This window comes from Pelobates fuscus, chromosome 5 (assembly GCF_036172605.1).
Source record: "Pelobates fuscus isolate aPelFus1 chromosome 5, aPelFus1.pri, whole genome shotgun sequence".
NCBI classification, from domain to species: Eukaryota; Metazoa; Chordata; class Amphibia; order Anura; family Pelobatidae; genus Pelobates; species Pelobates fuscus.
Genome location: NC_086321.1, coordinates 143,077,114 through 143,095,727, shown reverse-complemented (window position 1 = coordinate 143,095,727; position 18,614 = coordinate 143,077,114). Strand labels below are relative to the sequence as shown.

Here is an 18,614-nt window from a genome sequence, read left to right as displayed (position 1 = left end):
AAGAGCCCCTGACGCCAAAGTGGCCTAATGAGGCCGCTTAGATTTACTCACTGTTGGCAGGGAAACCACGGGAATGTTAGTCAGCTGACTGCGATTTCACTGACTTTGTGGTAATTTTTTAGGAGGCCCGCTGCTTGTTTTGTGTCACAGCTTACATTGTCCGACTCTCCCACAGCATGCTGGGGCCTCCGGTGCCGGTTTCTACTCCTGCTGGCTCCAGGTTCGGTGTTGAGCTACGCGAGGGGCCGCCACATGGACACCTGCTCGGTGTGTATCAGATGGTGGAAGGTCCGGGGGGCTCAGAAGAGTGTCCTGTAATTGAGGAAGCATGGTGTGCTGCATGGAGCCGAGTCCCTGCTCCTCTTAAATAGCCAACGGGCTCTGCATGCATGACTGGCCTCCCCTATAAGTCAGTGTTTAGTTGTTCTGGTCTTTGCTTCCAGTCTCCTGGCATTCTTCACTTCCTGTGTTCCTGTTCTTGTTCCTGATCCTGAACCGTGTCCTTGATCCTGGTTAATGTCCTTGGTCCTGGTCCTGGTCCCGGTCTGTTTTCCTGATCCTGGTGCGTGTCACCAGTAATACTTTAATACATCTTGGTTTCTGACCTCTGGCTTGACCCTGACCACGCTTCTTGTTTCCAACTCTTGGCTACTGATGTCCTGCTCTCTATTTGTGGTTCTCCTGGCTTCTGCCCTTCGGCTTGAGTTGCTGCTAGGGCTGACCATCGGACCACCTGACACCACTTCCTGCCTTTTACTTTCTGGCTTCTCCTTTTCCTCTGTAAATAAAGGCACCTGTGCCCTCACAGATCTCCCAGGTTCCCGTATCACTCTCAGACACCTGGGAGGGTCGTGTTTGCAAGGAGTTGCCAATCCACTGCTACTGAGTTCCTCTCCAAGCAAACCAACTGGTAGGTTGTCACATTGTGTCAGATACAAGGTACTGCAAGAAGATTTGGGGGCGGCGAGAACTTGGCCTCTGTGTCAATTTGTGAAATGTGGCTGTGGGAACATATTCCTAGCCAGAAGTAGGAGCCCTCTGAGGCATCGACTGCAGCTAATGGAAAAGGATACATGTTATATAGGCTAGATAACCCCTTCCACAACTACAGGCTCACACATTTTTATATATCAAAAAAGTTAGGGCAGAAAAATGATACACCAAATAATAAAAAAAATATCCTAAATTACAGGAGCACTATAGTCAAAATATAACTATTATGCCTGGTCCCCTAGCCTTCTTTTTCGCCTTTATATTAATTTCATCTAAAAAATTTTTTTCATTTGAGTGCATATTAATTTAAAAACTTACCTCTGTTCCAGCACCGAGATCCTCAGCAGGCTCCGCCCCCATTTTTGTCAAAATTGCGATGTAGCAGGGCTCAATCAAATCCTTCTGTTAGAGAAACGAATGCCGCTCTATAAGTGAACACCAAGGGCATTAATGCGCGTTCACAAGCTGAGCTGACTTATAGCTCAGCTCACTGTCTATGTCCTCCACTTCCTAGTGCAACCCTCAACCCAGATACATGAAGGCAGCATCCACTACAGTACAGAAAATATAGTGTATATACACCATATATAAAGTTTGTGTTTGTATAGAAACACTATATATATCGAGATATTTCTCTATATATAGTGATTGTATACACACACAAATTGTATATATTATGTATATACACTATATCTATCTCTCTCACTCTCTGACACTCTCCCACTGACTCTCTATTTGACTCTCTCTGACTCTATTTCTCACTCTCTCTAATTCTCTCTGACTCTCTCACTCCAACTCTCTAACTCAGACTCTAACTCTCTCTCTCTCTCTCTCTAACTCTCTCACACTCTCACATGCTCTCTTTGACTCTCTCACTCCAACTGTCTAACTCCAACTCTCTAACTCCAACTCTCTAACTCCAACTCTCTAACTCCAGTTCTCTAACTCCAACTCTCTAACTCCAGTTCTCTAACTCTCTTTTACTCTCTCTCTCTCTAACTCTTACTCTCTTTAACTCTCTGACTCTCTCTAGCTTTCTAACTCTCTCTTACTCTTTCTATCTCTAACTCTCTGGCTTTCTCTCTCTGACACTCTCTGACTCTAACTCTCCATATCTATATCTATCTCTCTAACTCTCTCTGACTCTCTAACTGTCTCAATCTATCTTTATCTATGTATCTATCTCTCTCTCTATATATATATATATATCTAACTCTCTCTGACTTTCACTCTGACTCTAACTTTCTCTCTCACTCTCGCTCTATCACTTTAACTCTCTAGCACTCTCTCTAACTCACTGACTCTCGCTCTCTCTCTCTCTGACTCTCTTTCTGACTCTCTCTGACACTCTCTCTCTCTGACTCTCACTAACTCTATCTATCTCTAACTCTCTCACTCACGCTCTCTCTAACTCTCTCACACTCTCTCTCTCTAGCTCTCTTTCTACCTCTTTTCTCTCTCTCCGGCTCTCTTAGTCCTAGCCCAGCAGTTGCAAAACTGTGTGCTGTGGCGCCCTGGGGCGCCGCGACAAGCACACAGGGGCGCCGCAATACATTTTCCTGGTGCTTTGATCATAGCAACGGGAACTGTGCCTCTCTCTTCCCTGCTGGCTCTGCAGGACTGGAGAGGAGATCGGAGATCTCCCTTTCTAGCCTGCTAGCAGTGTAATGCTGGCAGCAGGCAGGGGAGGGAGGGAGGGAGAGAGGACCCGGGGAAGCTCTAACCTGCAGCTCTGCCGGGTTCTCTTCTCGCAAGCTCAGAGCGTTCCCCCGGTTACCATGGCAATGCTCAGAAGCTCGCGAGAGTGAACTCTAGCAGCTCCTGAGGCTGCTAGAGTTCACTCTCACCACTGGGACCACAAGGGCTTCCCCACCGGAACACCAGGGTTTGCAGGCAAAGTCCGCCCTGTCAGCCAAAGGTAAGCAGGGAGGGGGGATATCAAAATTATTGGGGGGTTTTAAAATAAAAAAAATATATTTATTAATCTACCCTCCCCCTATACACATACACTGCCCCTATACACACACACACACTGCCCCACATACACACACACACCGTCCCGCATACACACACCGTCCCGCATACACACACACTGCCGCCTATACACACACTGTACCCATCACACACCCTGTCCCCCCATACACACACACTGTACCGCACACACACTGCCCCCATAAACATACACACACACACACACACACTGTACCCCTCACACACACTGTACCCCTCACACACACTGTCCCACATACACACACGTCCCACGTACACACACACTGCCCCTATACACACACACTGTACCTATCACACACCCTGCCCCCCCATACACACACACTGTACCATCACACACCCTGCCCCCCCATACACACACACTGTACCGCACACACACACTGTACCCCTCACACACACTGCCCCCCATACACACTCACTGCACCCCTCAATCACACTCTGCCCTCTCAATTCACACACACTGTACCCCTCAAGCACACACTGCAGCCTTCAAACACACAAACACAATGCACCCCACACACACACTACATCCTTCACACAACCACACTACATACTTCACAAACACAATGTACCTCCGTACACACACACTTAACCCCACATGCATTGCACCCCTCACACACACACATACATTGTGCCCTGAATTAAAGACAACACTGCTAATCAGAAAGTGCAAAACATTTCAAGGTTAGCCTAACCCTAAGAGGAAAGTTTTTTTTGAGCTGGAGATTTGTTTTCTGGTATAAAAGTTTGGTTTACATTTAGCAAATCGCACAACAGAACAACACACAGTACAGTCAACAGATCACCCTGCTTCATATAGACCACAACAAGTGCCTTCAAGTTCCAAATGTATTCAAATATAGGTACATGTCAGAACATGAAAAAGGATAACACATGCAGTTATTATTTATTAGGAAATAAAAAACATTTAATTTAGACTTTGTTTCAGTTTATTATCTTAATTTCTCCTCTGCAGCCCTGCCTGAAGAAATCCAGTCTGTGAAAGAAGAGGAGGGGGAGAAAGAAAATACTATAAATGAGGCGGAATCTAGTGAGGAAAAGGAGGCGGAGGAGGTCGTGAGTGTACCGCTTCATGCAACCACAGAAGGTGGAGACAGTGAAGGAAATTCAGAGTCATTCGACTGCAACAGCTTTGAACCCCAGATCTTGCTATATGCTCAAATTCTCCAAAAACTGGAGCGTGAACATAAGCTAAAATTACTAACTTATGGTGTGATAGTGTTTGGAATTCTTCTCAGCGTTGGTTCTTCAATAGGTGTAGTTGTTGGGTAAGATGCTTTTATTATTGGTCTTGTGTCAATTATGTACCAACTAGCAGCTCCTCAGATGTTGAAATACAAACCGAAGGATTTCTCACTAGCCTGTAGCACTTGAAATCCTGTCTGGAATAATGGGAATCTCTTGTTAAAGGGACACTCCAGGCACCCAGACCACTTCTGCCCATTGGAGTGGTCTGGGTGCCATCTCCCACTATTCTTAACCCTGCAAGTGTAATTATTGCATTTTTTTATAAACTGCAATAATTACCTTGCAGGGTTAACTCCACCTCTAAGCCACTAGAGGGCACTTCCTGCTTCATAGCACAGAAAACCTGTGCTAGAGCGTCGCTGGACGTCCTCCAGCATCGCTCAGTTCCCCATAGGAAAGCATTGAAAAGCATTTTCAATGCTTTCCTATGGTGAGCTCTAGTGCGCATGCGCGGCCGGTGGGCGGGATCAGTCTTGCGCACCCGCCAACGTAACGCAGAGGAGGAGGAAGCAGCGACGTGAGACATGTCACTGCCCCTGGTAAGTGACTGAATGGGGTTTTCACCCCTTCAGCAACCGGGGATTGAGAGGTGGGAGGGAGAGGGGACTTGCAGTGCCAGGAAAACGGATTGTTTTCCTGGCACTGGAGAGTCCCTTTAAGCTATTGCTGGAAAGCTACTTTTTAGTTACCTCTCTTTTAAAGGTAATAACTCATAGCCACTTCACTAATATCCTTTGATACTGTCCAGATTTCTGGAAAAACTGAGGTTCAGAAGCCAGATGCCACCTGGGGGCATCGGCGTTGGAGGCACACTTTAGGGTTAAGTCATTCGAGAATAAGAATGAGATAAGAATGCGGCCGGTGGGTTCCTGGCACCATTACAATTTCATTTACATGACGTTGTTATGGTTTCTGGAGTGTCCCTTTAACCATGTAATGTTTCTAAACAAAAATGCAATGTTTTTATATTGCAGGTTTAAAATGACAGGAACACTGCACCCAGACCACTTCATTGAGGTTAAGTGGTCTGGGTGACTTAACAGAGATAACAGAGGACTTAAAGGAGAAATTTATGCACCAAACAAAAACATAAGTATTGGGCCTTATATTCATGTTTTTCTCCCTTTTAATATCTCTTTATTACTACCAAGTAAACTTAAGTTGTGTTGGTGCCTAAAATAAATCTGGAGAGTTTTTTTAAGATTTAACAAAAAAAAAATTACATGACTTTATTCTAAATTTTATTTAAAAAATGTACTGTAGAACTGTATAGAAGTGTTTCTCCTTTTACAGAGAAGCACCTCTGCAGTACCACTGTCTTGAGAAATTAATGTGTAGACACTGATATTTAAGTTAATGCCATATTACAGAACAAGCATGATTACAGGGCAAGTAATATTTTTAAAATAAATATAAAATAATGCGAATATTGTTTATTTAAGAAGGAATATATGGACTATTAATCTGAAGTACAATAGTTACAAAATGAACATATAAAACACACGTAATAGCCATACACGAGGACACTGACACCCACACCCACCCATACAGTTACACACAGTGGACACTGACAAACACACTTGTATGCAAAGGATACGGACACACACATTTACTCACAGAGAATACTGACACACACTCACTGACAGACACACTCGCCGATTTAACACACATTGACAGACACACTTACTGACACAAACTAACTGACAGACTTACTGATTTGACACACACTGGCAGACACATCCACTAACACAGACACTCACTGATTTGACACACACTAACAGACACACACACATTCACATATTATATATTTTGTGTAGTTAATTTCCCCTCAGATCCCTTTGTGTCATTTTTTCCAATCCAGCTCCTCAGTGTGTCTCTTCCCCCAAGCACCTTTGTGTGTCTGTCACCCCATTGTCTCTTACAATTTCCTTGTGTGTCTTCCCCCTAATGCCTTTGTTTGTTTCTTTCTCCACCCCAGCTCTTCTGTGTGCCTCTTCCACAAGCACCTTTGTGTGTCCCTTTCTTCCCTTCCACAGCCTTTTTGTGTATCTCATTCTCCCCTCCCCCCCTCTCTGTGGTTCTTCCTCCCAGCCACTTTGTATGTCTCTTTCTACCACCAAGTTTCTCTGTGTCCATTTCCCTACTTCTCGCCCTCCCCAGCCTTTCTGTGCCTATCTGTGCCACGGCTTTTATGTTAGCATACGAATTTTCTCCCTTTTCGGTAGTCTATGTCTCCCGAACACTGTATACATAACAGTTCGGGAATAGTGATGTCCCGAACTGTTCGCTGGCGAACAATAGCGTGTTCGCGTTGGGCGAACATATGCGATTTCCGGTCCGCCCCCTATTCGTCATCATTGAGTAAACTTTGGCCCGGAACCTCAGTCAGCAGACACATTCCAGCCAATCAGCAGCAGACCCTCCCTCCCAGAATGTGTCTGCTGACTGTGAGGTTCCGGGTCAAAGTTTACTCAATGATGACGAATAGGGGGCGGACCGGAAATCGCATATGTTCGCCCAACGCGAACACGCTATTGTTCGCCGGCGAACAGTTCGGGACATCACTATTCGGGAAGTTGGATGGGCAGTGGTATCAATTTACCAGGAGTTCGCTGGGTCGTGTAGCCAAAAACAGTTCCATGTCGTCAATGACCATGTACCGCTACCCGCGTGCGAGAGACAGAAATGGCAGCCATTTGTTTGCACATGTGCGTTCAGCTATACAAGCCGCGGACACACTGGGAACCATTTTCCTTAAAAAGCTATTTGCTGTTAACAGACATGGTTGGTCGTTTAACAGTTAAAAGATGCGAACACATGGACCACACAGATGGGGGTTCGGTAGACGAACAGGGTGGGGGTACGGACAGCCGAATGAAGGGAATAAAAAGTATATAATAGCATTAATTTCTCTACACCCTTTTGTGTGTGTCTCATTCCCCCTTTCCCCTCTGTGTGTGTCTTACCCACTGGCGTACATACCACGGTCGCCAGGGGGCCTGGCTGCCCTGCGACCCGGGTATGTACGCCAGTTTGCCAGCCTCTTCTCCTGGGGGCCCAGGAGCTGGCCACCTCAGGGCCCCCCGAGGTTGGCAGTGGTGTCAGCGGGTGAGACAGCTACTAGAGGCTGGATTAAGCCTCAGTTGCAGGGTTAAAACTAGAGGGACCCGACACCCAGGCCACTTCATTGAACTGAAGTGATCTGAGTGTCTATAGTGGTCCTTTATGTGGTCGCAGGGATCGCAGCCCTGTGACCAGGTGCCCGCTGCCATGTGTTGCGGCCCCAGCCCGTTAAGTATAAGCGCGGTAAGGGGGGCCAAGGTTCGTGTGTACGCCACTGATCTTACCCCCTAAACCTCTGTGTGTCTCTTTTTCCTCTTTAACAGCCCTCCTCACTGTCTCTTTGTCTCCCTCCAGCCTCCCGCTGTTCCTTTATGGACCCCCCCATTCCTACTGTGATCCTCTTCTCAGTCTGACAGGAAGCTGCTTGTTGCTCCCAGTGAACACTTGCAATCAGATTGGGTAGAGAATACAGATGATCCTCAATACAGCGAAGAGACCCTTGAAACAAGGGGATCCTAAAAGTAGCTCTGAACACACAGAAGAAACATATGTAGTTACCAGATAATAGGAGAGAGAAGGGGGGTCACATATAAATGGGTAAAGGGATGGAAAAGGTGGAAGGGAGTAGACAAAGTTAACCATATCTTCACCTTATACCACCCACAGCTTACTATCTATTCTAGAAGGATTGAATATCCCCAAAATCCACAACAAAAAATTACACAATGTATAAAAAGGGGTCCAACCACTCCTCCCAATATAAATGGTAAGGCCTCCTAGATCTCAGGATACACAGACTGAGTGGGCTGATAAGAGCTAATAACCCAAAAGAATATGGGTGATAACCCCACTAACATAAGGCAGACAAAGAATCCTGAACTAAATGGGGTAGACAGACCCAGTGTAAACAAACCCCATACCAGGTCCAGAGAAGCCCCACAGGACTAAAGCTACCTGCCTAAAAATCCTTTAAAAGCTGGTAAACTAACTAACTTATTCCAACATACTAACTACCTAAGTGCTACCGAATGTGAAATAAAAAATAAATAAAGAGAGCGCTCGACGCGCGTTTCAGCGTGAATACACAACGTCGTCAGGAGCTATTACATGTGCATGTCCCACTGAGCCGGTTAAGTACCTGCTTAAACAGGGAGAAATCCTTCCAGCTGATCCGACGTGTTAAGGGGGGTGGGCGAGTGACGTAAAGTCACCACTCCCCCTTGCCGCGTCATATCTTAAGGTGTGTGACCATTGGAGTGTAACGAAGTCAGTCACTGCAGGGGGAGGGTGCACAGTCGGACACACCTCCCCTCGACATCGCGGCTGGCGTGAAGTTGATTGACAGGTTACGAAATTAATTGTCACGCCTACTGTCAGTGTCTAAATCATGGTGATAGAAAAATTAAGGGTTAAAAACTTTAACCCCATCATACCCCACATATCCTCTATATAGCAATAGGAATACCCTCTGCTGTCAGCACACTGTAATTACTATTTCCTGGACATTTAAGCTTAGGATGGTGAGAAGCCTAGCAATCTAAGGCTTCCACCATCAGTCCATTAGTATAAAAGTCACTCTATGTGAATGCTCACATAACAATATGGAGGAGGGATTTATACATAATTGATCCTCTATAGTATTATTAGAGTGTATACTGACGCCAGTTGGTTGCTAAATTCTAAACTAAATGTGACTCACACTATGAAAAATGAGACAGAAAAAATTCCAGTATATTAGTGTCCTTATACTGAGTATAGTAGAGTATAGAAAAAAACACACCATTTAGGGTTTAGGTTTAACTATTAATTTTAACTATTTTTTTACGCGTTTTCAGAACAAGTGTACTAACCATGTCCAACTCTGCATCCATGCCAGTCCTGCACATGTCTGTTTCTATGATAAGTCCATAATAGCTCTTCTTGATCTCATTCTCCAGCTATATTCACAGAAATAATCTTGGACCATTTGTATCCTAGTAGATCCTGATATCATATCATACTCATATTCCCTCTACTATACAATAGTTCTAAAAGTACCTGCCAGAAATAGTCTAATATCCATTTAGGCTAAGCCAGACTCAGGGCCGGCGCTACCATGAGGCTATCTAGGCAGTGGCCTAGGGCGCCAGCTCACTGGGGGCGCCGCAGAGGAGAGCCTGCTGCTGAACAAGCCGGCAGGGATATCAAAAGATTTCACAGACGGGGCGAGGTGTTGGCCGCCCCCTACCTTTCCCTTAAAGCAGCACTGTCATGGCCGAATCCCGTTTTTTTTTTTTAACTCCCTCTCCCGACTCCACTACATCTAATTGACCCCTTAGTTACCCCCAAATGCCCCTAAGCTCCCCATATTACCTATTCCCGACCTATATTCAGGGCGCCACCATCTTTGTGTGGGTAGAGGAAGTCCCTGTGGGACACGTCATCTGCCCACACTAGATAGCATTGTGAGATTCCCGCACATACCCAGTTAAAACACTTGGGCATGCGAACGGGAATTTCATCTATTCATTCATTCGTCAGAAAGACGAATGAATGAATAGAAAAATCAGATGAACAAACAAACACTGTGTATCAGTGTTCATTTGTTTGTTTAGTTTATTACATGGAGGGAGCTACCGGCTCGCAACTCCCTCCTTGTAATATGTAAAGATAGAAGCGGCAGGGAGCAGTGATCCCCGCCATTTCCTAAGCCCCCCATGTCCTCCCTCACTCTATGGGGGTCAATATGACCCCCATAATAGCATAAGGGAGATTAAAATCTCCTGAATGCCCCTACTTGCTATACTGCGAGTAGGGGCATGTCTACTAAACAGTGAGCAGCCTGGGCGGTGGGTGGGGGCCATAAAGATAATGAGGGGGGGACCTACTGTCCTCCCCCCCCCCTGGCCCCCACCCCTGAGCGGTGGGTGGGGGCCATAAATTACAAAGGGGGGGACCTACTATCCTCCCCCCGGCACCCACCCCAGTGCGGCGGGTGGGGGCCATAAAGATAATGAGGGGGGGGACCTACTGTCCTCCCTCTGGCCCCCACCCTTGAGCGGTGGGTGGGGGCCATAAAGATAATGAGGGGGGGACCTACTGTCCTCCCCCCCCACCGCCCCTCACCCCTGGGCGGCGGGTAGGGGCCATAACGATAATGAGGAGGGGAACTACTGTCTTCCTCCCCTCGGCCCCCACCCTTGGGCTGCGGGTGGGGGCCATAAAGATAATGAGGGGGGGACCTACTGTACTCCCCCCCGGCCCCCACCCCTGGGCGGCGGGTGGGGGCCATAAAGCTAATGAGGGGGGCCTACTGTCCTCCCCCCCACCGGCCCCCACCCGTGGGCGGAGGGTGGGGGCCCTAAGACAAATTTACCCCCCCCACCCAAATAAAAAGTTACCTCCTACCTACCCCCTCACCCTAAGAAATAGTGAGGGGGAATAAAATAACTAACCTGTAAAGAAAAATTCAACTTACCATTCAACGTCTTTTTTTTTTTCTAAAATCTTCATTTTTCAGCCCCAAAAAAGGCCAAATAAAAATCCATCATACCCATCGAACTGAAAATAAAATAAAAAACCAGAGCGCCAAAAAAAAAACCTGACGAAAAAGAAAAAACCTGAGCGCAAAAAAAATAATCCTTCTTCACCCATGGAGGACTCCGCGCAGACTGAGCTCTGCAGGGCGGGGCAAGGCTTTACTTAGTATTAGTAAAGTTGGCTGAAGGACCAATTTAGGTCTTCCAGCCTTTTGGAAGATAACTCCCTGCGAACAAAGTGCCAAATAGAGTTCTAAAACAAACGAACATACTGTTCTCATTCAGTTAGAATGCAATTCGGCAGTTTCGTCTAAAATGACAGGAAGCATTGCGAGATCACAGAGGAAAGGTAAGAATTATGGGAAAATTGCTCTGACCAGCAGAAATGAAGCACACTTTGCTACTCCGCTGGTCAAAGCTGGTCAAAGTTGGTCAAGCGGAGTAAACCTCAATAAGGCAAAGAGTCCCTACTTTGTCTTATGATTTTAAAGAAAACTAAAGAAGACAGGAAGAAAAGAACAGATCCTGAGAGAGGGGGAGAAGAGGAAGAGATTGAGGAAAGGTAAGTTCAGCATGACAGTGCAGCTTTAATAGAGCAAGACCTGGCAGCACTAGAAGTCTCCCTATTAGGTCTTGATGTCTGTTTGCTGGGAGGAGTGCTCAGTCCTGAATAAGAGGAGGGGATAGGGAGTAACAACACTGCTAGGAGGACCTGCCTGCAGGAGGAAAAATTACTGCAGAGGCATGCTGCTCAGGGGCTGGAGGAGAGAGAGAGTGAAGAGACACCAGGAAGAAGTAAGTTAGAGCAGAAATAAAAGGGGGGATTGAGGAGAAAGAAGTTAATAAATGGTTAATTTGGGCAGAGGTACAGCTAGGGGGGTGATAAGAGAAGGAAGTGGAGTGATAGTGAGAAAGTAAGGGGTGACATACTCACAGGAAAGAGAGAGTCCTGGACTGTGGCTCTGCCTAAAGCTGAACATAGCCTGGCTCACTAAACAGTGAACTGGGTTATGTGAAACTGATAGCTGCTGTGGTACTTGCTATCAGTGTTTACAGCAGTTTCAGTCATTTTAAACACTGATAGCAAGCTATCAGTTTCACATAGCCCTGCTCACTGTTTAGTGAACCAAGCTATGTTCAGCTTTAGGCAGAGCCACAGTCCAGGGCTCTCACTTTCCTGATTCTAACCCCGTCTACAAATGTTAAACCCCACTACAGCCCTCAGCCCCCATTATAGGTCCTAACAACACTCTTGCCCCCTAAGCAACCACTACAGCCCCTAACCCCCATTACAGCTCAAAACACCCACCTATTGCCTCTGATCGACCAATACTGCCCCTGACCCCTCCACTACAGGCCCTGACCCATCCCTTCTGCCCTTCACCCCCACACACAGGTCAGACCCCCACAACAGCCTCTGAACCCCACTACTGCCCCTTATATCCCTTATTCCCAGTCAACAGCCCCTGACCCCCACTACAGGTCCCGATCTGCCCCTCATCCACCACTACAGTTCCTGACCACCCCCCTTCAGCCGCTAACCTCCAGTACTGCCCCTATCCCACATTACAGCCCCTATGCCATCAATACAGCCCCTGTCTCTGGCACCTGCCTTTAAACCCCCAATACAATTGGAGCTAACCCTGATTCTCCCTTCCCATCTTATGCTAAATGGAAATTCCTCTACTTTTTACATGTTTTTCCTACACCTCACACATTGCCACACATCACTCACAGTTGCCCAAACTTTTCGCTCATGGCTACTCACACAGCTACACATACCACTCACATCTACCCACATGCAGCCACACACATCACTCACAGCTATAAACAGAGCCAGCCTTGTACATCACGCACAGAAAGCCACAACATACACCTAACACATAGCTACAACACTTACAGCCACCCATCACACCGACACAAGACACACACCCACACCACACATCCACTCAACATTTTAATAAATATTCACGTTACATAATATTAACAAAAAAATAACATAGGGGAATCATTTTCTGGTACACATCCTATTTGAAATGTACTGCACATCCCTATGCGCAGCACGTGGTGGCTTTACTGGAATCTGGGCAAATAAGCTGAGATGGGCGGGTCATATGGTTGTGATGTCACATAATGGGGGGGTGGAAGGGGCGGCAAATTATTATTTTTTGCCTAGGGCGGCAAAAAATCCTTACACAGGCCCTGGCCAGACTTGATCTTTCACATATATTTATTCAATGTTAGAGTGCATTTTCTCTTTAAGAACTGTTTCTTGGATTGACCCAAAACTCAAAATTCTCTCTGCAAACAGTTTAGACACTGAATGAAATTCAGTTGTATGTTATGCAAAGGAGTAAAGGCTAATCTCTGATGCTCTAGCTCAGGGGTAGGCAACCTTCTAGTAGTACTGTGCCAAAACAAGATTTTAAAGTCCTTTAGTCTGCTGATCCTATTTTTTTTTTAAATTGAGGTGTGTGTGTTGCTCTATTATGCTTGTGTTATATATGGGTGCTGCAGTTGCTTTGTAGCGTTGTATTTGTGCATATGTGGGCTGTTATATTGTACAGTATATGCTCATAGTTTGTGGTATCGTGTATGATACCAATGTATGTGGGCTGTGTATAGAGGCTGCTTGTGTATTTGTGTGTGTGGATGATATGTCACATTGCGTGTTTGGTGTGTGTGTATGTGTGGGGGTGTAAGTGTGTATATGGATTGTGGTGTTTGTAACTGCGGGGACTGTGAGTGTGTGGGATGTTTTTATTATTTGTATGAGGGGAAGGCTTCTTCTGCAGCTCTGGGTATATCTAGCAGTGTCAGTGACTTCCCAGGGGTCCACTGGAGACTGGCCTGGCTAGGTACAGGTGAAGGGCAGGAGCTGTGATACCTGCAGCGGGCTGCTCTACTCCAATGATCACTTCCTGTAAGTGCTGCAATGTGTAAATTGAGGATCGCCCCTTACCACCTGCAATCACCAATAAAGTTGCACTAGGGACTCCTGATAGACCAGAGCCTGTTTGTCTCTGGCAACCTTGAGGGTCATGCAAAGGCACCTTGAGTGCCATGCATGGCACACATACAATACATCTTCCATTTGGCAGGCTGAGCACTTTAAGTTATAGTCCACAACAGCTAAAAGGCATTGGCACCCCAAGACCATCCCAAAATGGAAAAATACTTAGGTTGTTTGTTTAAATCTCCTTCTTCACACAGAATTCTTTATTGCAAAAAGAGGAATGAAGGGTCCAAGAAGGGAGAAAGATCTGCAGATGTAGAAGCATTTCCACCACCACCAGTTGAAGTGTTCAGGCCAATGAGAGCACCGTTATTTGATGATGAAACACCTTCACCTCCACCAGTGTCTATTACTGAAACACTACCGCCACCACCAGAGTGAAGATGAGAAGTAAAATAACAAGGACCTATATTTAAACATATATTTGGCATTGTGGCCACTAGGTGTCCTTATATCTCAATCTTGCACACATGGAGTATTAATTAAAGTAGGTTTGTCATATTTGTTGTAAGAATATTTTTGAAGCCAGCAAAATTAAAAGTAGCAATTACATTTAATTTATTTATTTTTCAACAATTCTTTTTTTTAATTTACATAAAGATATATTTTCTAAAACACTCAGAATGGAAATGATAGGACTGCACTTTATGGGCATATATAACCCTTTAGGGACAATTCACATTATATTCCATTCCATGTTGCATTATGACAAAAAGTATGAATGCTAGGCAGTAAATTACGGTAGTCAAAGGAATTATATTTAGGACCCTGATCCTATTGTGTTAAAAACACCATCTAGCCACCACCCCATTACCTCCCTAAACATAGTAAAATCTTACTATTATCCAGTCTGCTGCTGCTGGCTCTGCCCCGATCTGCCTGCTTGATTGACATCATCAGAAGTGTTGATCAAAGCCAATCACAATGCTTTCCCATAGGGAAAGCATTGGATTGGCTCAGACTGTCAAGGAGGCAGATCAGGGGCAGAGTCAGCACAAGCCAAACACTGCCCTGGCCAATCAGCATCTCATCATAGAGATGCATTAAATCAATGCATCTCTATGAGGAAAGTTCAGTGTCTCTATGCAGAGGGTGGAGACACTGAATGGCAGTGCAGCACTGTCCCAGGAAGCACATCTAGTAGCCATATGAGGAGTGGCCAGTGAATGTATCCCTAGGCTGTAATGTAAACACTGCATTTTCTCTGAAAAGACAGTGCTTACTGAAAAAAGCCTGAAGGGAATGGTTATACCCACCAGAACAAAAGCAATAAGCTGTAGTTGTTCTGATACTATAGTGTCCCTTTAATGCAGTGGTTCTCAACCTAGGGGTCGCGACCCTTTTGGGGGTCGAATGACCCTTTCACAGGGGTCGCCTAACAGGGCTGGACAGAGGCGGCTCTCTAATTAGGTGATTTAGGCGGCCGCCTAAGTCCTCGCGCTAAAAGGGGCCTCGCGGCCGCCTAAATCGTATCATTAGAGAGCTGCAGGCTGCTGTGATTAAAAATATGTCAGCAGCCTTTCCCGGTCAAAATTTTTAATTGCTTAGCCCCTTTCTCGCCACCCGATCGCATCCGCGGTATATTACTGTTCGTTTCATCATGTTTCATGATGATGCTGGAGTGAGTCCCCTCCGCTCCGCCTTCTGACCTGGTAATCCACCAATCCGCATTCCGCAATAACGATTACGTCATGACGCAACGTAACCCCCTGCATTCCCCCGCCCGCGGTACCAAGAAGAAGAAGAGAAGAGGAAGGAAGAAGACTAGCTGCTGCTGCTGCAGGAAAGCGAGCAGAGCACAAGAGAGAAAAAGGTAAGCAGAAAAGAGATAAGGGGAGAAGGGCAGAGGAAATGGGAAGGTTGAGCAAAGAAAAGGGATATTAGAGCAGCAGATAAGAGGAAGGAGAGCAGCAGGAGAGCAAATAAAATGGGAAGAAGAGCAAAGAAAAGGGAAGGAGAGCAAAGAAAAGGGGAAGAAGAGCAAAAAAAGGGATGAGTAGCAGATAAAATGGGAAGGAAAGCAAAGAAAATGGGAAGGAGAGCAAAGAAAAGGGAAGGAGAGCAAAAAAAAAAGAGGAAGGAGAGCAGAGAAAAAAGGGAAAGAGAGAAAAAGGGAAAGAGCAGTACCCCCAATTTTTCCACAGTAAAATGGTGGTATAGTATAAATACATATTGTTTTTGTGATTAATCACTATACTTTATGTTCAAAACAATGAAAATACATCCTGCATATCAGATATTTACATTACAATTCATAACAGTAGCAAAATTAGAGTTATGGAGTAGCAACGAAAATAATTTATGGTTGGGGGTCACCACAACATGAGGAACTGCATTAAAGGGTCGCGGCATTAGGAAGGTTGAGAACTAGTGATGTCGCGAACACGAAATTTTAGGTTCGCGAACGGTGAACGGGAACTTCCGCAAACGTTCGCGAACCGGGCGAACAGACATTGACTTCAAAGGGCAGGCGAATTTTAAAACCCACAGGGACTGTTTCTGGCCACAAAAGTGATGGAAAAGTTGTTTCAAGGGGACTAACACCTGGACTGTGGCATGCCGGAGGGGGATCCATGGCAAAACTCCCATGGAAAATTACACAGTTGATGCAGAGTCTGGTTTTAATACATAAAGGGCAGAAATCACCTAACATTCCTAAATCACAATGGATATGGATTGACACCTGACATATGACATATTGACACCTTGACATATGGATTGACACCTTGACATATGGATTGACACCTGTCCTCAGAGACCCTGATACACACTGACAAAGGGCAGAATAGAGACTGTTCCCCCTACATAGGGTCACTTGGCAGGTATGGATTGACACCTGTCCTCAGAGACCATGATACACACTGACAAAGAGCAGAATAGAGACTGTTCCCCCTACATAGGGTCACTTGGCAGGTATGGATTGACACCTGTCCTCAAAGCCCCTGATACACACTGACACAGAGCAGAATAGAGACTGTTCCCCCTACATAGGGTCACTTGGCAGATATGGCGTGGTCGTGGGAGGAGGAGGATGACTTTCACCTCTTCCCCTGTTAGATTCCCGTTGTGCTGTGACATCACCCTTATACGCTGTGTAAAGCATACTTTTTAATTTATTTTGCAAATGCTGCATCCTTTCCGACTTGTAATTCGGTAACATTTCCGCCACTGTATGCTTATACCGGGGGTCTAGTAGCGTGGACACCCAGCACAGGTCGTTCTCCTTCAGCCTTTTTATACGAGGGTCCCTCAACAGGCATGACAGCATGAAAGACCCCATTTGCACAAGGTTGGATGCCGAGCTACTCATTTCCCGTTCCTCCTCCTCACACAGAGCAGAATAGGGACTGTTCCCCCTACATAGGGTCACTTGGCAGATATGGATTGACACCTGTCCTCAAAGCCCCTGATACACACTGACACAGAGCAGAATAGGGACTGTTCCCCTTACATAGGGTCACTTGGCAGGTATGGTTTGACACCTGTCCTCAGAGACCATGATACACACTGACACAGAGCAGAATAGAGACTGTTACCCCTACATAGGGTCACTTGGCAGATATGGATTGACACCTGTCCTCAAAGCCCCTGATACACACTGACACAGAGCAGAATAGGGACTGTTCCCCCTACATAGGGTCACTTGGCAGGTATGGATTGACACCTGTCCTCAGATACCATGATACACACTGAAACAGAGCAGAATAGAGACTGTTCCCCCTACATAGGGTCACTTGGCAGATATGGATTGACACCTGTCCTCAAAGCCCCTGATACACACTGACACAGAGCAGAATAGGGACTGTTCCCCCTACATAGGGTCACTTGGCAAGTATGGATTGACACCTATCCTCAGAGACCATGATACACACTGACAAAGAGCAGAATAGAGACTGTTCCCCCTACATAGGGTCAATTGGCAGATATGGATTGACACCAGTCCTCAAAGCCCCTGATACACACTGACACAGAGCAGAATAGAGACTGTTCCCCCTACATAGGGTCACTTGGCAGGTATGGATTGACACCTGTCCTCAGAGACCATGATACACACTGACACAGAGCAGAATAGGGACTGTTCCCCCTACATAGGGTCACTTGGCAGATATGGATTGACACCTGTCCTCAAAGCCCCTGATACACACTGACAAAGAGCAGAATAGCGATTGTTCCCCCTACATAGGGTCACTTGGCAGGTATGGATTGACACCTGTCCTCAGAGACCATGATACACACTGACACAGAGCAGAATAGAGACTGTTCCCCCTACATAGGGTCACTTGGCAGATATGGATTGACACCTGTCCTCAAAGCCCCTGATACACTGACACAGAGCAAAATAGGGACTGTTCCCCCTACATAGTGTCACTTGGCAGGTATGGTTTGACACCTGTCCTCAGAGACCATGATACACACTGACACAGAGCAGAATAGAGACTGTTACCCCTACATAGGGTCACTTGGCAGATATGGATTGACACCTGTCCTCAAAGCCCCTGATACACACTGACACAGAGCAGAATAGGGACTGTTCCCCCTACATAGGGTCACTTGGCAGGTATGGATTGACACCTGTCCTCAGAGACCATGACACACACTGATACAGAGCAGAATAGAGACTGTTCCCCCTACATAGGGTCATTGGCAGATATGGATTGACACCTGTCCTCAAAGCCCCTGATACACACTGACACAGAGCAGAATAGGGATTGTTCCCCCTACATAGGGTCACTTGGCAGGTATGGATT

General features: G+C 46.1%; 1 protein-coding gene across 2 annotated transcripts in view; it reads left to right on the top strand.

The window, feature by feature from the left end:
- Window positions 1-14,405, top strand: part of LOC134610965 (uncharacterized) — an 82,382-nt gene extending 67,977 nt beyond the window's left edge. For both annotated transcript variants that reach the window (XM_063454389.1, XM_063454388.1), the window contains exons 4-5: window positions 3,977-4,289; window positions 14,064-14,405. In XM_063454389.1, coding sequence (XP_063310459.1) covers window positions 3,977-4,289; window positions 14,064-14,247 — 497 coding nt within the window. In that variant the 3' untranslated portion in view covers window positions 14,248-14,405. The remainder of the gene's footprint in view (window positions 1-3,976; window positions 4,290-14,063) is intronic.
- Window positions 14,406-18,614: the final 4,209 nt, after the last annotated feature.